The 25118-nt window shown below is 37.4% G+C and overlaps 1 protein-coding gene across 25 annotated transcripts in view; it reads left to right on the top strand.

Annotated features, from left to right (window-relative positions):
* The window catches only part of Trip12 (thyroid hormone receptor interactor 12), a 133443-nt gene that overhangs the window by 43224 nt on the left and 65101 nt on the right, over positions 1-25118 (top strand). For 12 of the 25 annotated variants that reach the window (XM_013066781.3, XM_004868019.4, XM_087209354.1 and 9 more), the window contains exons 3-4: positions 6531-6656; positions 7576-8378. In XM_013066781.3, the coding sequence (XP_012922235.1) occupies positions 6531-6656; positions 7576-8378 (929 nt within the window). The remainder of the gene's footprint in view (positions 1-6530; positions 6657-7575; positions 8379-25118) is intronic. The other 13 variants (XM_021247058.2, XM_021247056.2, XM_004868021.4 and 10 more) reach the window with 3 other exon arrangements.

Genomic DNA, 25118 nt, shown 5'->3' with positions numbered 1-25118 from the left:
ACATCCCTAGCCACCCCAGCCACCCTATCCCCTCTTTTTTGAGACAGGGTCTCTCACTAAATTGCTCAGGCTGAGCTCAAAGTTGTGATTCTTCTATCTCTGCCTCCCAGAGTGCTGGGATTTCAGGTATATCCCCAGCAGGCTTGGTTAATAATAAATGTTTTTAAAATATGTATCAGTCCTCAGTGAGAATACCACATTTTAATTTTAGCAAAGAGCATTGTGAGCGTTGTTGGATTTAAGTAAGTTTTGTGAACTTCGGTTTTCTCAGATGATTGACTATAGTACTGTTAACTTTTATAACTTCAGAGAGTTTACCTGCTAAATTCTTTAGTTTATTGAAGATGTTAGTAAGGTAATGGGAAATGTGAGAGTATAATTGGGTAAATATCACTTTAGATGTAACCTTGGGTTCAATCCCCAGCATTGCAAACAATTGAGATATGCTTTAGGACCAAAAAATAATTTATTTGGCATAAGAAGATAAGAGCTGGTGTCTAGTGAGACACTTAGGTTGGTGGGAATCAACTGAAGATGAGTCTTTTTTTGTTTTTCCTTTTTGAGATGTATTGGGGTATAACATTTTAAAAGATCTTTGAATATTAAACATTTTTCATAGAGTTGTCTAGCTTTGAATGAATGGTTTTCCTTTATGATTTTTAAATTATGAAACTTTATGAAAATAAGAATGTAGGAGATCTGAGTGACCTAATTTTATAAGTATTCTATGATTACTGAATTTGGTACCCTGAAAACATCGTAATATGTATAACTTTCTGTGGATTAACATCTGTGGAATGATTTGAAAAGTAAATTCATATTTCATTTCTTAAAGAGAATTCTCATGCTAGTAGAAATAAAAGCAAACCTTAAAAATTGAATCTAATAAACTCATGGATTAATCTAAAATTTTAATCTTTAATAGCAGAGTAGGAAAATTAAAAATTCATATCTAAAACTCTTTACAAGTTCAGCTTCTTTGTTCTTGAGAAATAGTGTGGGACTGGGAGGGCTACAGAAAGAAACAGAGGCAGATAAAGGGATATTAGAGACCAGGAATTATTTCTTTTTATTGAGAAGCTAATTTCTTAGGAGAAACTTTTGGTTCTTTTTCTGAGGAGATAGTTGTATTTGTATATGCCAGGCAATTTATACCATCCTTAGAGATTCAGTAATTACTGTGTGAGGTTCTCACTGACTTATATCTAAGTTTTGTTTGAGATGACATTTGGAATGAAAGCTTTTGTTTTTTTTATTAGTATATGTTTGTGATACATAATAATGCCATTCCCCTTAAAGGAATTGGCACATACACATATAGCGTCTTAGTCATTTTTACTCCTTTACTTAATCATTTTGCTCCCACGTGGGAGTAATGTGGAGTAATGTAGGAGTCTCCTTCCTAACTCCACATTCATCTCTATTTGAGGAATGAAAACCTGTAAGAATTTGGTGCCTGGGGATGCGATTCAGGACCACATTCATGGTAAGCAGGCCTCTGCCACTGAGCTTACACATCCAGTCAAGATTTGTTTGGAATAGGAAGTCTTGCTATGTTGGCCATGCTATTCTTAAGCTTCTGCAGTCAGATGATTTTCTTCCTTGCTTTTCCTCTCTTTTTTTTTTTTTTTTTTGGTACCGGGGATCGAACTCGGGACCTTGTGCTTGCGAGGCTGTGGAACCACTGAGCTAAATCCCTGGCCCCCTCGCTCTTCTCTTAATGTTAGGATGACAGGCAGGTATCACTGGGCCAGGCAAATAATAATGGAATTTTTATATCATTATTACTTAAAATAAACATTTTTGGTATTAATGAAACTTTGTTCTAAGTTCTCTTCTACAGAGAGTGTCTGCTGTGAATTACATGTTATTTATTTTATTAATATCTCACATATATAACCCCAATTTTTCTGGATATGTATTAACACACTTCCTTTTCTATATTGCCTATGTAAATCTCATGTAACCATCACCTGAGGTTCAGTCTGTTAACACAGTTTTTTCATGTCTTTCAAACTGCCTTTTAGGACAATACTAGCGCAAGGCTTTGATTTGTTGTAATGCAGTCATGTTAATGATGGGCTCTTTTGAATGTCTTTGGAATATTTTGTGGCAAATTCTGTATCTTTGTAGGACTGTGTGTTGTGTGCACACATTTTCTTTTTTTATTTAATTGGTACATTTTAAGTATACAGTATAATGACATTCATCATTGGAAATTTGCACCTTTAAATAATCTCTCTTGGTTCTTATTTTTTTCCCCTTCCCCTGCCCTCCAACCCTTCGATCCCTCCCTATTTACAGACTTTGTTTCCACTTTTTCATTTTCTCATATTAATTCCATTCCCTTCTTTCCTTTCCCCTACCCCTCCCTCTTCCCCTTCCCCTTTGCCCCTTTTCTTCCTATTTCACATTATCTATTTTACCTTTTAGTCCTTATTTACACTTTCAGTTTCTCACACTAGAGAAACTATTTGGTATTTACACATGTGTCCTGTTTATTTCACATAAGAGTATCGCCTCAGTGTGCATCCATTTAGCAAAAAATGTCTCTAATTTCTTTTTTTTTATGGCTGAGTAGTACTCCATTTTATTTTTAAAAACCCACATTTTCTTTTTCCAGTCTCCAGTTTATGGACATGTGGGTTGTTTCCAAGTTTTAGCTATTACAAACTGTGCTGCTATGAACATGGGTACACATATATCCCTGTGGTATGATTCTTTTAATTCTTTGGGGAAGATCCCCAGCAGGGGAATAGCTGGGTCAAATGGGACTTCTAGTCATAGTTCTTTGAGTTATCTCCATACTGATTTCCACAGTGGTGGAAACACTCCCACCAGCAGTGGAGCAGCGTTCCTCTTTCCCCACAGCCCCACCAGCATTTGTTATTGGTTGATTTCATGATAGCAACCATTCTTTCTGGAGTGAGGTAGAATCTCAGCATTGTTTTCATTTGCATCTCTTGAATAACCAGTGATGTTGAACATTTTTTCATATGTTTATTTGCTATTTCTACTCTGTCTGAGAAATGTCTGTTCATTTCAGATGCCCATTTTTAGATTGGGTCTTTAAATTTGGGAGGTCTGATTTTTTTAAGTTCTTTATAGATTCGAGATAGTAAACCTTTGTCTGAGGAACAGCAGGCGAAAATTTTTTCCCACATTGTGGGTTGTCTCTTCACTCTATTGGTGGTTTCTCTTGCTGTGCAGAAGCTTTTTAGTAAGAAGAGATCCCACTTGTTGATTGTGCTAGCTCATGGGCAACTGAGGTTTTGTTCATAAAATCTTTTACTACACCAGTGTCTTCAAGAATTCTACGTAACCTCTGTTCCAGCCAGTTCAGCGTTTCTCTTTTTTAATATTTAGAACTTTCATCCATTTCGATTTTAGTTTAATGCATGATGAAAGATAGAGGTCTAGTTTTAATCTTTGGCAAGTTGAAACCCAGTTTTTCCAGCACCATTTATTAAAGAGGCTATTTTTCCTCCAGTGAGGTTGTTTGGCTCCTTTGTCAAAGATGTGGTGGCAGAGCGTGTCTGGAGTTGTTCCTGTATCTTCTAATCTGTTCCACTGGTCCTCTTGTCTGTTTTTTTTTTTTTTGCCAGTACCATGCTGTTTTTATTACAGAAGCTTTGTAGTGTAGTTTCAAGTTGAGGGTTGTAGTGCCCCCTGTCATGTCTCTATTGCCTAGAATTGCTTTTGCTATTCTCGGTCTCTTCTTGTTTCAAATGAATTTTTGGATGGTTTTCTCAAGGTTCATGAAGTATGCGGCCGGAATTTCAATTGAGATTGCATTGAATCTATATAGCAGTTTTGGAAGTATGGCCATTTTCACTATGTTGATCCTTCTCACCCAGGAGCAGGAGATGTCTTTCTTTCCATTTTCTGATATCATCTTCAATCTCTCTTTTCAGAGTGTTATAGTTTTCAGAGAAGAGGTCTTTGATTTCTTTTGTTAGGTTTATTCCTAGGTATTTCAGTTTTTTGGTTGCTATTGTGAAAGGAATTGTTTGCCCTATTTCTGTCTCAGTGAGTCTGTTGTTCATGTAGAGGAAAGCTATTGATTTTTGTGTGTTGACCTTGTATCCAGCTACTTGACTGAATTTGGTTATTAAGTCTAGAAGACTTTTGGTGGAGTTCTTGGGGTCTTCTCTATAGAGTATCATGTCGTCTGCAAATAATGACAATTTGACTTCTTCATTTCCTATCTTTATTCCTTTTATTTCTTTCTCTTGTCTAATTGCCGTGGCTAATGCTTCCAGAACTATGTTGAACAAGAGTGGTGATAGTGGACATCCTTGTCTTGTTCCTGATCTTAGTGTGAAGGATTTCAGTTTTTGACCATTAGTATGATTTTGGCTGTTGGTTTTTCATTGATGGCTTCTATCAGTTTGAGGTAGAGACCATCTATTCCAATTTTTTGTAGGGTTTTTTTTTTTTATCATAAATGCATGTTGGATTTTGTCAAATGCCTTTTCTGCATCTATTGAGGTGATCATATGGTTTTTTCCTTGGCTCTATTGATACAGTATATTACATTTATTGATTTGGATATGTTGAACCATCCCTGCATTCCTGGCATCTATGTTCATAGTGAGATTGCCGTATGGTTCTCTTTTTCGGTTGGGTCTTTCTCTGCTTTGAGGATCAAGGTGATGCTTGCTTCCAGGAATGAATTTGGGAGTATTGCTTATTGCTTCCTTTTAAATTTCATTGAAGAGTTTAAACAGTAGTGGCAATAGTTCCTCTCTAAATGTCTAGTAGAATTCACCAGTGAAGCCATCAGGACCTGGGCTTTTCTGAGTTGTTAAGTTTTTAATTACATTTTCAATTTCATTGATTGATGTTGGGTTGTTTAGAACTTTTAGGTCTTCTTCAACTTTGGTAATTCATACATATCTAGGAAATCTGTCCATTTCTTCTGTGTTTTCCATCTTACTGGCGTATAGGTTCTCAAAGTAGATATTGATGATCCTCTGGATTTCTGCTGGATCCATTGTAATTTAATCCTTTTCATTCCTAATTGCATGGATTTGGGCCTTTTCTTCCCTTTTCCTGATAAGGTTGGCTAAGGGTTTGTCAATTTTGTTCTTTTGAAGAACCACCTCTTGGCTTCATTGATTTTTTTTTTTTTTTTTTTTTGGGAACCGGGGATCAAACTTGGGTCCTTGTGGTTGCGCAGCAGGCAGCAAAACCACTGAGCTAAATCCCTGGCTCATTGATTTTTTTATATCGTTCTCTTAGTCTCCATTGCATTGATTTCTGCTCTGATCTTTATAATTTTCTCCCTTGTATGAGTTTTGGATTTGTCTTGCTCTTCTTTTTCTAGAAGCTTGAGGTTCAGCATCAGGTTGTTTAATTGGGCTAGCTCTGTTTTCCTAATATGAGTATTCACTGTTGTGAATTTCCCCCCTAAGACTGCTTTCATTGTATCCTATAGATTCTGATATGTTGTATTGTCATTTAATTGGAGCAACTGTCTGATTTCTTCTTTAATTTCTTGTGTGACCCATTTGTTATTCAGAAGTGTGTTGTTCAATTTTCATGTGTTTATGAAATTTTTGCACGTTCTTTTGCTATTGATCTCCAATTTCGTCGCACTATGGTCTGATAATACACAGGGGATAACTTCAGTTCCTTTGCACTTACTTAAACATGTTCCATGAGCCAGTATGTGGTCTGTTTTGGAGAACAACCCATGTGTGCACACATTTTCTATTGATTAATACTTTAATTTTTAGCAAAAAATCACTATCTTGTTTATATAGGATTATTTACTATTTAGTATTTCTTATAATGTTTTTTTTGTGAGAAGTCAGTTTGAAAATTGGTTTATTTGCCTTTGCACTTAGGTGTTTATCTGAATTTTAATGTACGTACACATTGTAAGCTATGCTTATTGTGTGAATTACAAATTGCTTTTCTATAAACATTTAAAGACCATTAATAACATCTATTTTTTAAATGTTTGAATTATAAATTTATAATTAAAAGGATACCTTGTGTTGTTGTGATCCATGTTTGCCTTGTCAAATATGTAAATCAGGTTAAACATCTAGGTCCTCAATTAGCATTTTTAAATGATGAAAACATTTAAATTCTTCCCAGGTTTTTGGAATATACAGTACTTTATTGTTACCTATAGCCATCCTACTGTGTACTAGCATACAGTATCTATTAAAAGTTGTGTTCAGATCTAAAGTCTTCATTTTGCTTCTTGTAAAAATGTAGTATATTCGAATATCTGGAATAAATTTAATGAAAAGTTCATTACTGCCAAAGTAACCATAATAATGCTATGCAGTTATGACAGTTGTTAGTAGCAAAACTTTGGTTATGAAAGGGGTTGGTGTTAAGAGGTAATTTCTTTTGCTATATTATTTGATAGAATTTTATGAAAATTTGGAAGAAGGGTAGGTCAATAATGATGAATTGGGAGGCTCTTTTAAAATGTAAACATATTTCACATTCAATATTGTATTTGCATCTCAGTGTCCTGATAGATCTCTGTTTTGATTTTCTGCTGACAGGTCACTTTTAGGGCAGGCAAAACATAAGAGATATAGCCCTCCTGAGAGTAGAAAATCTAATTCTAAGGCACCCAAAGTGCAGTCTAATACTACTTCTGAACTGTCAAGGGGACACCTTTCTAAAAGGTAAATCTTCGTATTTTTTATGCATTTTGAAGGCAGAATTTCTTGCATTCACATCATTGCATTATATTAATGCTTGTCAGTTTATACCAAAATGTTACAACAGGTGTTTTTAATCTCTGTGTAACTTTTAAGATGATTAGTTTGTCACCTTTGCAGTGATATCAGTGCAGTACACCCTAGGGCAGTGATGGTGAACCCTTTAGAGCTTTCAGGGATACAGATAGTCTGCTACTGTGCATGTGCTATGTGCTCACCACCACTGCCCTAGAAAATGAAGTTTTTTCTCATTTAGACAGCTGTGAGAAAACCTTCCTTGTTCAGAGACTTTCCTTGTTTAATGGGCTGTTTGCTTAAGAAATCATAGGCATCTAAAGTGCCATTTTACCATTTTCTTCAGTATTTATTGGCAGAGCCACAAGTCAGGTTGATGATTCTTAAGATCTAATTGGTGGGAGTCCTTGGAAAGGAGCGTTACTGTGCAGATTTCGTAGAACTAAAAGATGAAAAATTTTAACCTTCATTTTGAAAGTATATGTTTTTGCTTACTTCTCCTAATCTTTAAGAAAGCATTGCTGTTCAACTTGCCACTGGTTCTGAACCACTAAACATTCTTTTTCTTGTAATGTTAACGTTTGTGATTAGGAGTGTTCTTCTTAGTAATCTTTGGGCTATAGAGTAGCTTTATCTTTTAGTCAGATATTTCACCATCCGAAATAACCTGCTTTCCCCCTTCCCCCCTCCAATTTTGAACCACTTGCAAAACCTGTTTTTTTTTTTAATACATTGACTTACCAGGAAAATTTTTGCTTATTTTCCCCTAAGTACTTATTTCTAAAGATTTGAGAAGTTAGGAAGTGTATTATATGACAGGTTTGCTCATGGTTGGCTGCTACTAACTCTTTTTTATCTAACCTCTCAGAAGCTGCAGTACATCATCTGCTGTCACAGTTCCACAACCAGAGGATCCAGACAGAGCGAATACTTCAGAAAGGCAAAAAACGGGGCACGTGCCTAAGAAAGACAATTCTCGAGGAGTGAAACGCAGTGCTAGTCCAGACTACAACAGGACCAGTTCTCCTAGCTCTGCAAAAAAACCCAGAGCACTTCAGCATACTGAGTCTCCCTCAGAAACAAATAAGCCACATAGTAAGTCAAAGAAGAGACATTTAGACCAAGAGCAACAACTGAAATCTGCACAATCACCGTCAACAAGCAAGGCTCATAGCAGAAAGAGTGGGGCCGCTGGTAGTTCACGGAGTCAGAAAAGGAAAAGGACAGAAGGTTTTTGTGTGAAGAGTGGTTCTGGGTCTGAATCAACTGGTGCTGAAGAGAGATCTGCAAAACCTACCAAGCTGGCTTCAAAATCCGCCACCTCGGCCAAAGCTGGGTGTAGCACCATCACTGATTCTTCCTCTGCTGCCTCTACTTCCTCCTCGTCTTCTGCTGTGGCCTCGGCCTCCTCCACTGTGCCACCAGGTGCCAGGGTGAAGCAAGGAAAAGACCAGAACAAGGCCAGGCGTTCCCGTTCAGCATCCAGTCCCAGTCCCAGAAGAAGTAGCAGGGAGAAGGAACAGAGTAAAACTGGTGGCTCTTCAAAATTTGATTGGGCTGCTCGTTTCAGCCCTAAAGTTAGCCTTTCTAAAACAAAACTGTCTCTTCCAGGGTCTTCTAAGTCAGAGACATCAAAACCTGGACCTTCCGGATTACAAGCCAAATTAGCAAGTAAGTTCGTGAAAAGAACTTTTCCTTAAATAAAGATTTATTTCTCTTGGTTTGTCAGTTGTAAGTAGGCATTCACACTTGTATTTTTTTCAGTCTGAGACACTCTTAGATATACTACTCTATAATGTAGTAATACATAATAATTTGATGCTACATTTAATTTCATGGAGATGGATAAAGACTGCTGTCATTAAACAGGCGTATTTTAGTGTCTATTTCTTTCTTTGTTTTTGCATATCAAGTATTTCCTGATGTTAGGATGGTACATAAAGTTGAATTTTCTTCTATACCAGATACAAAAGTTATCATTTTAATGTTGAGTTGCTCTTGACTATGATTAGAGATCAAATGTTGTAGTACATATTGTTTTGGGTTTGTTTGTTGGTTGTATTGGTGATTGTGACTGTGATCCCAGGTCCTCACACGTACTGGGCAAGTGCTGTTCCACTGGGCTTACATCCCTAATCCTTTTAATTTATTTTGACATAGGGCCTCACTAAGTTGCCCAAGTTGGCCTCATCTTGAAATCCCTCTGTCTCAGCCTCCCCAGTAGCTGGGATTACATATCCCACTGCACTTGGCTAGTATTCTTGATCTATAGTACCAGTGAGTCACGTTAGTAGAAGAAACTTAACATAATATAAATTAAAACCTATTCATGTGTAATGTTTTATGGCTTTAAGGAGCTTAGTCTAAAGGTGAAAACCTCTTACGTTCCATATACTGCTCTATGTCCAAAGGTTAGTGGGAAAGAACATTGCCCTCTTGAAGCTTCCAGTGGCATTGAAATAAACAAGTGTTAGGACAAAAGATTCAAGCTATGAAACAGAAACCAGATGAGAGAAACAGGGTTTGTGTGTATTCATTCATGGGCCAGCCTGATGTCCAGGTACTTTCCTGTCCTTTTCTCAAGACTTTCAGACATCCTTGTCATTAAAACTGAGTAGAACTGGTGATAACCACTTTCAGAGATTTTTCTTTTTGTTGTGCTAAAGACTTTTCTTCTTTATCCTCTTCTTCTCACCCTCCATCTACCGTCTTTCTCTGTTCTACTTCAGAAAATCTGAAAGGAACAAATAGACTTGAGAGCACTTATCCACTTTTTAAAAAAGCATTGTTTTTATTATATTTTATTATATTTGTTTTGACTGTCTTTGCCCCCTTGGAATAATCCTCTTTAAAAATTTTGGTTTCAGATCTATATTTTGAGAAGGCTAAGAACCTTTTATTGGTTACTGAAAGATTAATGTCTACTAGCATTCTTGTCAAAGCTTAATAACAAATCAGCCTAATGTAACATTGAATCAGAGATCTTAGCTCTGTTTAACGGAACCCTGTAGTCCAGTGATGGCGAACCTTTTAGAGGTTTCAGTGATACAAACAGCCTGCTGTGGCACGCGTGGCACATTTGCCACAACTGCTGTAGTCTATAACTGTTTTCATTTGATTCAGTATTAGCTAAACTTTGACAAGAATACTAGAAGGCATTGTGTAAAATCATGATTAACCTGTATTGTGGGGTTATTGAAGGTAACAGTTTTTACTTTCAGATTGTACAACTTTGTTCTATTTTGTATTATAAATATGGAGTACATCTATATAAAATCTTTTCAGTTGAAAGAAATGATAATTGATGAGGACTCAGTAGATTGGTGTCCTGAAATGAAAAAAAAAGGTCAGGTTAAAAAAGAACTAACTCTGTATTTGTCCTGCCAAGGTTTTCTTGACAATTACAGTTATTTATATCAGCTCTCATGTCTCCTCCCCTTTCCTCCTTGAAGTGAAAAGGCGTGTGCGGATCTGTGCGGATCTGTCCACTTAGTGGCTCTGTGATTCTCACAGCCAGGGGACCAGGTTGAGTTTGTTAAGTTACACGTGATTCACTGCACTTCCCGCTCGTCCTCACCTGAAGAGCTCATCTCCCTCTGCTTTTTCTGTAGGAGGGCTCCAGGGCCAGGTGATAATGATTTTCTTCTCTTTCATAAGATATCTGTGTGTTCCACTGTCACTAAATTGCTTTTCTAGTTTCAGTGCTCCCACCTTAGTTCTAATTTCTAATTATAGCTCAGGCTATTGAAATAGGGGTTTGAATTATTTGCTGAGCATCTAGTTAGTGCTAGGAATTTTACATAATTCAGGCCACATATGTTAAAAATGATAGTGCTAGGGCTGGTGATTTAGCTCAGTGCTTCTACCGCCTGCCTCACAAGTGCAAGGTCCCAAGTTTGATCCCCGGTACTCCCCCCCACCCACCCTCCGCCCCCAGAAGATAATGCTTTAGTGTAGTTATTAAGGAAATTTATTTTAAGGAGGTGAAATAAATTCTCAGAATAATATATCTCATAAGTGGTAGAGTTAGGATCTGAAGATTTGGGGGGGCTGCTGACTGAAGCCTCCGCACTTCATTGCTATTTTTTGTGGTACTGGAGATCAGACCCACGGCCTCACATACACTAGCAAGCTTTTGATTGCTGAGGCCTCGGCCCTTTGCATTTTTTAAAAAATTGTGTTCCTATGCTTGACTGCTAGAACATATTTGGGTCATTGGTAATATTAAGACCCCAGATGGATTTAGCTCAGTGGTTCCGCCACCTGCCTTGCAAGCGCAAGGACCCGAGTTCGATCCCCAGTACCAAAAAAAAAAAATATTAAGACCCCAGAGGAAATGAAATTTTACTTGATCTCCTTTTTCTGTTATTAATCTTTAGGATGAGTACTATATGAACTCAAGGATTCATATACCATTCACTATGTATTTGCTTCTTCTGAGAAAGTAAAAAAATGTTTCAAACAAAATAATAGCAAAGGGGCTGGGGATTTAGCTCAGTGGTTTTGCCGCCTATTGTGCAAGCGCAAGGACCCGAGTTTGATCCCTGGTACCAAAAAAAAAAAATAGCAAAGTATTTAATTGCACTTAAATATACTTGACAGTTGCCCTAAATACTTTAGATGCATCATCTTATTTGCTTTCCATCAGTCCTTTGTGGCAAGTTTCTGAATTACAGGTAAGGAAGCTTGGTATCATGGGTCAGATTGTCTGTGAAGGGTTAGTGGTAGAAGCAAGACCAAGTCCAGGCCATCCAGGAATTGGTCTCAAGAGCAGAATGAGAGGAGTGAGCAGAGTAGGGCAGCTGGATGTGGGAAGGATTCTTGAAGTCAGACAGGGAAGGTATATTTTAGGTATGACTGAATGTGTTACTTTGGGAAAGAGTTTTTATCAGAAGCTGTAGAATTGGTAGCGAATTTAACTTGAGGTTATGGGGGCAAAATGATGATTTCATTGTGATCACTGTTTGAAATACTGCTATTTTGGAGAGAGAGTCCTTAATATAAAACTAAAATCTTGGGTTTGAATCCTATTCTGCCATTTCACTAGGTGGTGATCATGGGAAAGTATGTCACCATTTAATGGTAAAATGGGCATAATAGCTATTTGAAGAATAAACAAGTGTGTGTGGAGACAGCATGAGCATCACAAAATTTAGCATGCAAGTGGAAGTTAAATATGTATCTTAAGGCAAAAAACATGCAGGGCAGCATTTTTTGAGAAGAAAGGACCAGTAAATCTTGGCCATGGTCAGGTTAAGGCAGCTATTCTTAGCTGCATCCTGCTAGTTTTTTGAGGTTGAGAAAAGCATTCAGTTATTTTTTTTTTTTCTCCCACTACCAGGGAGCAAACTCAAGACCTTGTGCTTGCCAGGCAGATGTAGCGCCACTGAGCTACATCCCCAGCCCACAGTTATGGTTTTGATACTTAACTTGTCCCTAATTTTTTCCTTATCCCTAATCTTATTTGAAAAACAATAGTATTCATTCTTTTGAGCCATAAAGAAAGAATAAATGTGACAACCTCATTAAATTAAAGTACATATAAAGTTCACAAATATATAATGGTTTATCATGAATTGTGGTCATGTATTTTGAAGGGCTTTTGTATGCATCAAGATTTGTTGTTGGCTTTTGTTTTTACATTAATCCATAGATTCAGCGAGGGAGGAGTTGACCAGCAGATTTCTGATTAGTATAAATCTTCGTGGGGAAAAAAATTTATAAATTACGTAATAGCCCTGTTGTGAGACAGAAAACACTTCAGTTTGAGTAGATTAGTTTTTTCTGATTGTTGTGTTTTCTTCTGACCTTTAAGATTCAGTGAGCTGGGCGTGGTGGCCCAGGCCTGTGATCCCAGCACTCACTTATAATCCCAGCACTTAGGCTGAGGTAGGAGGATTGCTCCGAGTTCAAGGCTTGCCTGGGCTACATAGTGAGTTCAAGGCTTGCCTGGGCTACATAGTAAGTTCAAGGCCAGCCTGAACTACACAGGGAGACCCTGTCTCCAAAAAAGAGATTCAGGCAAATCTTAATTTGAGTGTGTTACCTTTCCTCAAGGTGGGCTCATTCTCTAAGATAATGATTGGTTAGCAGAAGAGCTTCGTGTTGAAGTGTTTTGAAATTGTAAAAATAAATCATACCAGGCCGGGGTTTTAGCTCAGTGGTGCTGCCGCTTGCCTCACAAGTGCAAGTTCCTGAGTTTGATCCCCAGTAACCCCCCCCCCCGCCCCAAAACAACCCCACATACCTTTAAGATACTTTGTAAGAAACTGTTCTTCATTGTCAAATACTACTCAAGGAGATTCAAGGTCATGTATTAACATAGTGAGAGCTGTGGGAAAGCCAGGCATGGTAGCATGCATTTGTAATCCCAGCACTTGGGAATCTGCGAGAAAGATCGAAGGTTCAGGACCACCCTGGGCTACATAGCAAATTCGGGACTATCCTGGACTACAGAGGGAGATCCTGGCTTTAAAAAAAAAAAAAAGTACCTGTGGGAAGTCTGCTTAACCCATTATTTTACAGGTTTATTTGACCAACTGTTACCACCTTGGGAGATGGTAGTGGCCCATGAAATACACTTTGCAAAGCCATATAAAGCATTAAGGCAGGACACTTAACCAGAAGGCCTTTTCCAGGGTGTTCCTTTGGTAATGGTTGATAGACTGGTAAACACATTCTTGATGGGGCGCTAGGGCTGGTAGGAGAGCTAGTGAAACAGCTACTTTAGGTGATGGGCTTCCTCATGTATTGCTGTTTCACCTGTCACTGATCGAAATAGCTGTGGGACAGAGGTAACCCTTTCTCATTTAACAGAGGTCTCCAGAGAACTCCAGAGTGGATAGTGTTAGCATGTTATATGGGGGGAGGGGGATGCGCATGCACACGTGCGCCTGGTACTGGGGATCCAACCCAGAGAGCTCTGAGCTACATTCCTGGGGTCTGCCCCTCTCCCCCTTTGGTAAATTTTGATACAAGTTTTGATAAGTTACCCAGGCTAGGCTTGAACTTGTAATTATCTGGCCCCAAGCTCCTGAAAATTTTAGTATGTGTTAGGAACTTACGATAGCTGTCAATATGCCATTTAACCTGTTTAACCTGAGTAAACGGATACTCTATTTAATAGCATAAGTGTAAGTTCTGTATAGTGATAAAGATGTTTTAAAAAATATTCTGTAATATTTCAATGTAATACTTTAAATAACTTCATAGTAGGGCTAATTATTTTGGCTTCAAAGTACATATTTTCTAATTACCTTCTTAGTAAAATGTAAGCTAAGTTTTTCAAAAATTGCAATAATTTCAAAATGAGTAGTAGATGGTAGCACAGAATTGTAAGAAATGGTGTTCAAAATCTGAGTAAGATACTTATTTATAGAAAAACTGAGGGGTCTGATATGTCTATCTGTAACCCTATGTTACTCTCCATTATTTATGTGGGCATCTCATACACAATAATAGCAGTTATCAGCTTGTTTCGATCTTGAGTTTCATATTGTCCTGATGACTTGCATTATTAGAGTTAACCAAAAATCAAGTAGATGCTGGATTCTGGGATGATAATTCTTCTGGGATTAGGACTCTCCATTATGTCTCTAGCATAGAGGGAGAAAGTAAGAATGTGTTGCAAAAGAGAGGAGTTTAGAAACTAGACTTTCGGTTTTATCTAGCTGCATCTCAGAGGATCGTCTGTATTGCATTAAAGTTGGAGTGTCTTTGAGCCTTATGATATTTGGGCAAGGAACTTAAAGAAAAAGGCATGAGTATCAAGTTTTCTATGTTACAAGGCAGCTGTTAAAATAACAACTTGAGATTTTAATTAGTTCCAATATGTAACCACTTTGAAAAATTACTAACAATATTTTTGAAGCTTTTAAAAATTCATTACATTAGGATGTGTTGCTAAATTAAAAAGTGTTAAAAGGGAATATCACTGACCTCTTTGTTTAAAAGGCTTTGCTTTGTTTTGCATTGTTCATGAATTACAAATGACAGTGTTAAATGTTTGTATATATCAAGTCAAAGAACTGACTTAGGTTGCATTTTATGGGACATGTATGTTAAAATTTCTTTTTTATATTCTTGCCTTTGTGTTCTGCAGTAGTTTTCTGAAATGTCTTTATTTTTTAAAAATCCAGAAAATATCAAAAATGTACAAAGAGGAAAAAGCCATCACCATTTTTAATCCCATCCACCAAGAACTACCTCTTTTTTGATGTATTTTTCCCAAATTTTTCTCTTTATATTTATTAGCACAGAAGAGAAATTTAAATTCAGAGTTATGTACGGTTTATTTTTTTAAAATAGCGGTCTTTTCTGCCTTTTCCTATAGCTGAGTATTTTGGTACTTTGGTCTCTAAATTATGTGACTGCCCCCCAAGAACCTCAAACACTCACAGGTGGGCTTTTGGAAAGTGCTCAGATTTGCCTTTAGGAGTCCTCTGTTTAAAAGTGACAGGTCGCTGGGGCGTGGCCTGCAAAGGTTTATCTCCCTTCCTGTTTCCTCCCTTGGTCTCCGTTTCCGGGTCACCAGACCTGGAGCAGCTTTTCCTCTTCCTAGTGGCGGGCCTTGGAGCTCCTGACTATACTGAAGTCTAAGAACTGTGAGCCAAAAGAAAGCTTTTCTCCTTTAAGTTGCAATTAGCTGGTATTTTGTCCATACTTGGGAAGTAAGGTAATTAAGACAACTGTCTGCATTGTCTTGATCTTCCTAAGATACTAGGCCTTGGGATAGTTGCTCTTCCTGCTTAGTTACATTTGTTGTTTTAGGCTTGGGGTTTTCTTCATTCTGTTAAGTCTCCTTTTTCCAGATTCTCAGTTTCTTGTTTCTAGTTTCAGTGGAACTTACCTTCTACTTGATTTCTGAGAAAAACTTAATGAAATTTAAAAATCTTTTTTTTTTTCCTTCAGATTTTCTGTACAAAGTATGTCATGCCACCTTGATACTTGTTTGACAGATTGGTTGGATGTAAGAGTTCTGAGTTGGGAATTACTTTCCTTCAGAATTTTGGGGAACTATAACATCTGTTATTCCAGCACTGGACTCATTTCTGTTCCTAAATGTAACTTGTTTTTATGGGAGCTTTTGCAGGTTTTAATTCCATTATTTAGAAGTGTCAAGATACTGTTCATTGCTTCGGGTTTGTTTTCATTCCTTGTAGGGTTGACTAGCTTTTTTTGCTGGTTTTTTAAGACAGGGTCTCGCTATGTAGTTCAGACTGGCCTTGAACTCACTTTGTAGCCCAGGCTGGCCTCGAACTTGCTGTGATCTTCCTGCTTCAGCCTGCCGAGTGCTGGGATTATAGGCGTGCACCACCATGCCTGGCCAGAAGCTATTGATTTCCCTGGTTTCAGGGCATTCCTCAAAACAGGACTTTCAGCCCTGAAACCTGGTTGGTTGTTCAGGTACCCTGTCCTTGTTTATTTCCTAGTTGGGGTGATTGTGCTTTTGGATGATCCTGATCTTATCTTTTTGCCTGTGTGTGTTTTGGTTTTTTTTTTTTTTGTACCGGGGATCGAACTCGGGACCTTGCAGTTGCGAGGCAGGTGGCAGAACCACTGAGCTAAATCCCTGGCCCCCTGTGTGTGTGTTTTGTTCTATTTCTGGTAGATTTTTTCAAATTCTTCTAGCCTTTCTATTGATTTTTGCACCTCCTCCCTCATGTCTGCTTATTTTCAAGCAGTTACTTTATTTTTATTTCATTTTAAAAACAATCCTATATTTGTTTTATGGGTGTATTTCTTTTTTGAGGGCTGTAATAGTTTGCACAGCCTTTTTCTCTGGGCTTGATTGATTTGGGATGTTTTGTTTTTTTCTGTTTTTTGGGAAGGAATGGCTTTGGGGTTGGTTTTGTGTTTCAAACTAGGAACTTTGGTCAGGTTCTGTTATTCCTGGTTGTCTCCCCATACCCAAGTGAAGGTTGAGACCAGGAATCTAATATTTAATCTCTGAGTATGTGAGAGACATTTGACAGAGATTTACTGTGTCTTCCTCTGGTTGGGCTGTTCTCGGGAAGCCGCCTCTGCTATTGTTTTTAGATACTTTTCCTTTGGCTGGTAAAATTCCACCGGCAAGATGTTTTCAAACTCCTACTTCAAGGTAAAGCCATAAGTGCTGGAATTTTGGGAACTGAGCTGGAGAAGCAGCCTGGAAGGAGGTGGGGTGTACACCATGTAGTATGTCTGCTGGCTCTGTACTCCTCTCCCTCCCTCTGCCTTTTCGGTTTGGTGCACCTATTTGCAGGTGAGAATTTATGTATTTTGTGCTTGTAAAGCATAATGGTCCTTTGTTTTGCTGGGTCAGGAACAGTTGCCCTGCTGTGTTAAGTGGGGGAGGGCCTGTGGAATCTGAGGGCTTCATAGCCTGTTGTTTTTCCTTTTGAGACACGGTCTCCCTGTGTAGTTCAGGCTGGCCTCGAACTCACAGCAATCCTCCTGCCTTGGCCTCTGACCTGTGCCACATGCCTGGCTCATAGCCTGTTAATCAGTCCTTAGTTTTTTTTTTTTGGTTGTTTTTTGTACTGGGGATTGAACTCAGGACCTTGCGCTTACAAGACAGGTGGCAGAACCACTGAGCTAAATCTCAGGCCCAATCAGTCCTTAGTTTTAACCCCAGAGTGACCTGAGATTATCAGTTCCCGAGCCTTTTTGGGTTTATTTTTAGTCTAATTGGCACTTACGTCAGTTTTCTCCTTTGGGCTTTCTGGACTTTGCAGTCCATTCAGCTCTGGTATTTTGCCTTTTATGTGGCTACAATGGGTTGTACCTTGGTTTAGCCTGTTCCCTACTACTGAACTTTTACATTGTTTTAAAATTTTTAAATTAAGTATAGCTTTGTAATTTACATATTTTTTTCTTGTTAGGTCTCCCTATTTATGTGTGAATATTGATAGAGATTTTGAAATACATTGCCCATAGGAACATGAATTTACACTGCTACCAATGGTGTAAATGTACCCATTTATTTACATCCTCATTAACTAATAACTGTATTCCTGCAGTTTCTGTTATTATATGCTTTATTTAACCATTCTCTATTATTAGACACTTAGCTCTTTTCAGTTTTTCTTTATTATAAATTAAATCAATCTTTGCACGTTTCTAGTATTTTTAATTTATACTGCCAAATCAGTACATGAAATGCCTGTGCACTGACTGACTAGAAGTAAGAATTTGCTTTGGAAAGTTGCATTTGGGATTTAGCTCATTATAAACCACAAAATTCCTTTTAGTTAGTGACTTAAAAATAAAAGTCTGTGATCCTTTTTTATATGATAGGTTACTTTCCATTTTATAATCTTATTTTTATCATTCTTATTTTTATTATTTATAATCTTATTTTTTTCTTCTTATTTTAAGCCATTAATGAAGTTACATAATTTGGGTGTGGGACACATTTATAATCTCAGAACTCTAGGAGGCTGAGGCAGAAGGCTTGCAAGCCTGGGCAACTTAGTGAGACCCTTTCTCAAAAATAAAAATTGAAAGACCTAGGGATGTAATCCAGTGGGACAGCTTGTCTGGACTCAGTTACCTTACTGCCCCCTGCCGCCTCCCAAAGCTGTATAAGCTTGAAGTTAACCATATTATATTAAAGTCGTGCCAAATTCTTAACAGTTCTGTTGCCTGGTGTCAGATGTATACATGGGCTTTGATGAAGGAACCAAGAATTACTTAGGAAAATGTACTCTTTGTTAATTGTCTTTATTAAGTCCAGTTTTCTTGGCCAAATGGCCCTATTATGGGATTTCTTTCTTTTTTAATGGTGACAATTTATTTGAAAAAGTAAAAGTGAGAAACAGGCTCTGCAGAGCAAGCTTGGGCTGAGTAAAAGAGGAAAAACCAGATAAGCCCACAGCGTGGAGGATACAGGGCCAGCTATTGTGAGGAAGCCACCCCAGCCAGCCCGTTAGCAGATTCTAAGTAAAATTCTTGATGTGCTATAACAGTCCAAGGAAGCAAATGGTCTCTAAAATGAAAATCGTCAAGCACTGGTAGAAGAAATTGAAGAGGACACATAATAGACATTCTGTATTTGTGGGTTGGAGACATTAATATTGTTAAAATGTTGGTAATACCCAAAATGATTTACAGAATCAGTGCAGTACTCATCAGAATTCCAGTGGCATTCTTCAGTTAATTCTTCCAAAAATAGGAAACATTTTGAGACTACAAATGGCATATCACTCTTCCTTTTTGTTCTAAAAGTTCAGTTCAGTAAATGTTTTCTTTCTTGTTTGGCAGTGCTGGGATCAAATCCAGAGACTCCTGTGTGCTAGGTGAATGCTCTGCCACTTAGCTGTACCCCTGGCCCTTCAGTAAACATTTTTGGTAAAGGGCACCATAATAAATATTTTAGGCTTTGCTGACCACATGCAGTCTCTGTCTTATTTTTCTTTTATCACTACTCTAAAATACAAAAACCGCTCTTAATTTGTGGACTGGATTTGGCCCACAGGGTGCTGTTTGTTGACACCTACTTAGGTGGAAAGTTTATATAAGTTAATATAAGACTTTAAATCAGAACTGGAGTTACAGGTGGTAGATATCAACCAGCGTTAAAATCTGCTCACAGGACTGCCAAAGCCAGGAGATTGGCTAGCTTCAGGCTTGGGTGGGTACAAGAGATCAAATGGAGAGATGGTACTAGCGGCCCTGAACATTGTGGCTTATGGACACCTCCAGATCATATCCCTTCTTCCGAAAGCCAAGAGTACAGTAATCACTCATTCATCTCTCAACTTACAAAGAAGACCTTGATTCCCTGGTTATTTTGGTAGAGAGGACTGTGGTGATGGGGTAGGGATTTGGGACGATGGAAATATCTGGTTAGAGTCCCACTCGTATATATATACATAGTCCTTGGCGATAGTAGTGTGACCTACAATTTTTTAACATTATTATGGTGTGCAAGAGTACCTATTCAACCATTTATTAAATAAGTTGCATTATTCACTTTATTATAAATAGATGTGTTAGATGTTAGATGATTTTGCCCAGCTGTAGGGTAATGTGTTTTATGTGTGTTAGTTGGTTAGATGCATTACTGAGGTAAGATATTTTCAAGTTATGAGATTAGCAGGTTGTAATAGCATCGTAAGTGAAGAAACATTAGTGTGAGTAACAAAAGTTTTATGTGTACCACTTGAAGAAAGAGGTAGGGCATAGCTTCCTAGAGTCCCTAGAAAATTAAAGGTAGATGCTCAGAAAAAGGATCACTGGATATTAAGCATAGGTGTCTACTTTCTTGTATTTTGTTGTCACTTTTCAATTTGGAAGGTAAAAACAGTCATGTATTTGAATGGAGTGATAATTCACTGTAAGATGTAGGACAGCCTCCCTCATCCCTCCATCCCCACTTGTTTTTCAAACATCCTCATCAGATATACTGATATTAATGTATGATTCCTCTACTTACGCAACAGAAAGGATCTGTAAAAAACTGGAAAACTCACTAAATTACTGCATTTCTAGAATACTTTATCATTCAGTGGGCTATATTTTTGTTGTAGGACTGGATACTAGGTCTGATAGGTCTGTCTGTATCAGGTAAAGGATTACCATACATTTAACATAGACCATGCCAAAAAAAAAAAAAAATAGAAGTAAGCATGACAGTGAATATGTATCATCTAGTTGTCTGTTGCTACTTTTTAAATAACAAAATTGAGTAGAAACCATATCACACCAGTGGTTGCGGTCTATCTTGGTGACTCCTTTGCTTAAATGGCCAGACATGTTACTAGTATTTGATTGTCCTGCAAGATGACAAAATTGGAATCATTTCAGTTTACTGTAATTCAAAATACTCTTTAAAAACTTCAAGTAGAAGAGAAAAAGATAGGTCACATCCATTTTTATATAAGTAAGCATTTAGTTTAGTAAATACCTATTTGCTATGTGAAGATTTAACCTGTTGATTTAAAATCTTATATCTAAAAAATTGAAGCCTACAATTGGCACCTAACAAGTTTAAATATTTTGCATTTTTAAAACCACCTTTGCAGAAGGAAGCATTGCCACCCACCACCCACCCCTGGGAATTGAACTCAGGACCTTGCAATTGCCAAACAGGTTCGGTGCCACTGAGCTACATCCCTTGCCCTGGAAGCATTGTTTTTTAAGATGAAGCTATAAATTTTGAGTAAATCAGTTACTTGATTATACATTATTTGAAAAATGTTCATATTGCAGAACAAATTAATTAGGATTTTTAAGAGGACAGTGCTGACAATTTCACCCTTATTCAGAGGAATAAAGATTCTAGCAACAAGTGCATGTATTGTATCGATGTAAGAAGGTCACAGTGCTTTGAGAAAAGTAGCATGTCTGCATTTCTTCCTAACTTGATTATGTACATAAAGACTTTGTGGAGAAGAATATATTAACCTGACCAGTGATACTTTGGCTGCTTTTCAGGTATCATCATAAAAGTAAATGATAAATGTAATTTTGCTGCATTACAGAGCCTAGAAAAGACCACACACACACATGCACATGTGAGCACTGGGTATTAATCCAGGGCTTCATGCAAGCTAGGCACTGAGCTACCACTCAGCTGCATCCCCAGTCTTTTAAAAAATTTTGTCTTTAGACAGGGTCTAATTTTTTAAATTTTTTTGGTACTGGGGATCGAACTTGGGACCTTGTACTTGTGAGGCAGGTGGAGGAACCACTGAGCTAAATCCCCAGTCCAGTCAGGATCTAAGTTTTGACTGAACCAATAAGGCAAAATTTTACCAGCTTGCTGGATATATATTGAGAATGTAGTAGTCTCTGTTCTGCTTCAAAATAAGCTTAGGAATGATGTAGTTGGCTGAGTTAGGCAACTTTAAGCAAGTCACTTAATATTTTTGTGTCTGAATCATAGGAATAACCATAATGCATCTGCAAGTGCTTTAAAAAAAAAAACGAGGTCTAAAATTGTGAGGATAGCATTTGAGCATAGTCAGTTGCTAAATGGCCAAAAAAGGTTTAAGTTTTTATACTGTAGAAAGTGACCTCCCAAACTGCTTCAGCTTGAACTTTAGCTTTTCTGTGAATTGTAGTTTTTGGATATTAGCTCTTATCACAATGTATGATTTATATTTTTTTTTCCTTCCAGCCCATGGGATGTCTCTTAACTTTGTTTCCTTTGGTATGCAGAACCCTTTTTGTTCCAATCCCATTTGTCAATTTTTGATCCTGTTGCCCTTGTATTTGGGTAACTAAGAAATCACTATTCAGACCAATGTCATGGACATTTTTTTCCCCAATGGTTTCCTACAGCAGTTTTATAATTCTTGAGTTTTGCATTTATGTCTTAGTTAAATTTACTCCTAATAATTTGTTTATACTTTTTATTTTTTTAAGAATTTGTTTTTAAAAATGCTATTATAAGTGATTTCTGTTTTAGTCAATTCATTGTAAGTAAATAGAAGTGTTACAGATTTTTGTAAGCTGATTTTGGTATTCTGTAACTTTACAAATTTGTTTATCAATTCTTTTTTAAGGATTTTCTATGTGTGTGTGTGTGTATATATATATATATATATATATATATATATATATATATATGACCATATCATTAGCAAACAGGGACTATTTCACTTCATCTTTTCCTTTTGAGGTGTCCTTCTTTCCTCATTGATCTGGCTAAGGCTTTGTATCCCATGCTGAACAGTAGTGGTGACAAGTGGGTATCCATATTTGGGTTGGTTTTTTGGGGTTTGTTTGGTTTGGTTTGGTTTGGTTGAGATGAGGCTTTGCAGTGTAGTTCAGGCTGGCCTCAAACTCATGATGAATCCTCTTGCCCCAGCCTTCTGAGCCTGGGATTACAGGTAAGCACCACCATGTCTGTTGGCATCTGTGTCTTATTTCTAGCCTTAAAGGAAAAACCTTCAACTTATGTTGTTGGGGGGGGGGGGGGCATTGAGATTGAACCCAGAAACCATTAGTGTGAGGCAACTGCTTTACTAGTGATCCCCACCCACCACCAGCCCCAAGTTGGTTGATTTGATAGTTTCTCTGTCTGGCTTTGGCTTTAGTATATGGGCAGTGTTGTCCTTGTAAAAGGAGTTTGGAAGTATCCCCTCTTCAGTTTTTGCAAGAAGTTTTTTAGGAGGATTGCTGTTTGTTCTTCTGTAAGTGGTAGGATTCAGCCAAGCCATCTGTCTGTTCTTGGCCTTTGCTTTGATGGGAGACTTTCAGCTACTGATTCAGTCATCTTATTCAGTGTTGCTCTGCCTCAGATTTCCAATGTCTTTGTAACTTAGGCTTGCTAGGTTGTATGTTCCTATCAGTGTATCCATTTTTTCTGGTCAGTCTAGTTTGCTGTATAATTTTTTTCTGATTTTGAGTCTTCTTTCTTAGTTTGTCCATTTTGTTTAGCTTTCAAAAAAAATACCAACAAGAACAACTCTTGGTTTCCTCGCTTTTCTGTTATAGTCCTTTTCATGTATTTTTGTTCTATTTTTGTTATTTTCTTCTTTCTACTAACTTTGGACTTATCTTTTTTCTAGTTCCTTGAAATTTAATATAGGTTGCTTAAGATCTTTCTTCTTTGATGTAGGTCCTTACTGCTATAAACTTCCTCCTTACCGCTACATTTGTTGTATCATATAAGTTTTGGTATATTGTGTTTTCATTTTTGTTTCATTGCAAAATATGTTTTAATTCTTCTTCAGCAGTTGTTCTGGAGCACATCATTGAATTTCTACATCCTTGTTAGTTTTTCCTGGTTTCTTACTTTACTGATTACTAGTTTTATACTACTGAAGTGAGAAAAATGTAATTGATGGGATTTTGATCTTAGTATTTGTTAAGACTTGTTTTGTGCCCAGTGTTTTGGGGCCACTTGACAAGGCACGATAGTCTGCTTATGTTGGGTGGTAGATACGCTGATATCTGTCTTCTGTATCCATAGCGTCCATTTGGTTTAATGGAATTAGAACCAGGGTCTGAGGTACTGGTGATTGAACCAGGGCTTTGCATATGATGTTAGGCAGTGCTTTTTACTACTGAACTACTTCCCTAGCTCCCGATATTTTCTTTTCTTTTTTTCTTTTGTACCAGGATCAAACTCGGATTCTTGCGCTTGTGAGGCAGGCGGTGGAATCACTGAGCTAAATCCCCGGCCCCTCCTGATACTTTCTTTTTTTTTTGGTACCGGGGATCGAACTCAGGTCCTTGCGCTTGCGCAGCAGGCGGCGAAACCACTGAGCTAAATTCCCGGCCCTGCTCCTGATATTTTCTTAATGGTTTTCTGCCTGAATGATTTGCCCAATTTTGAAAGTGGGGTATTAGACTCTTCTACACCTCTCAGTATTTACTTTATATATTTAGATTATCCAATATATTCTTAAAATTGCTGTCTTCTTGATGAATTGACCCCTTTAATTACTAGTTAATGGCCTTTTTAGTCTCTTTATGTAGTTTTTAGCCTAGTATTTATTTTGCCTGAATGTAGCTCTCTCTGTTTTCATATGTATGTAATATCTTTTTCCATCTCGAGAGGGAACTTTATAGTGATGGAAATGTTCTGTCTCGACTGTGATACTGGTTACCTGGGTGAATGTATTTGTCAGACTCATTGAACCATACACCTAAAAGGAGCACATGTTATCGGTGTAAATTATACCTGAATAAAGCTCAAAAGGAAGTTAAATGCTGATGTCCATCTCAGAGCACAAATAGTGAAAGTATAAAAAAGTTGGGATAAGAAGTGTATCATCACCTAAAATCAGCATTATAGCAGTAGCCCAGGTAAACGCATTTGAATATTATACATGTAAATATTTTTGCTGCTGACTACTGTGTCATAGTATGTAAAAGATACTTTAGTATTGCATGAACTAAGTCACATTATTGACAGCACAAGAGTTTATAAAGTGATTATTATAAGTGAAAGTTTGTTTTTGGTTTTATGATACATTGTGCACTTGTAGGCTTTTTTCTTGGAACCATGCATTTTTAAAAATCTATTTTAACTTAGTCTCAATTCAAATAAGACAAGTATAAGTTCATAATTTTTGAAAAAGTATTTCAAAATAACTTTTGAAGATTTAAATATTAAAAAAATAATGATGCTAATTAGCTGAACACATTAGGCTGGCTCTGTTGATCTGTTGTCTGTGTGCTCTGTTTGTCTCTTAGGTGACCGGGGTGTCAGCCGAGGCAGATAGACTAGGGTCGGATAGGGTATCGGGTATAGGTGTGTGATGCCATCAGGTAATTCTGGTGATAAGCTGTGTAGAAAATCACCTAAAAGTAAAACTGAAATTTAAGACACTCTTAAGCCAGTCTTCTTTCCCCAGTTAACATAACATTCTTTGGTCTTTCTATGACAGTTTCAGATGTTTAGCTAATCTTTGACAAAAGCTGTTTTCTGGGGGGAAAAGCCCAAGAAATTATGGTTTAAATTTTCATATGATA

This window comes from Heterocephalus glaber, unplaced genomic scaffold (assembly GCF_053883595.1).
Source record: "Heterocephalus glaber isolate CG9 unplaced genomic scaffold, H.glaber_assembly_v1.0 deba00001004, whole genome shotgun sequence".
Lineage (NCBI taxonomy): Eukaryota > Metazoa > Chordata > Mammalia > Rodentia > Bathyergidae > Heterocephalus > Heterocephalus glaber.
Note: the sequence above shows the minus strand (reverse complement) of the source record. Positions and strands in the feature narration are given on the sequence as shown.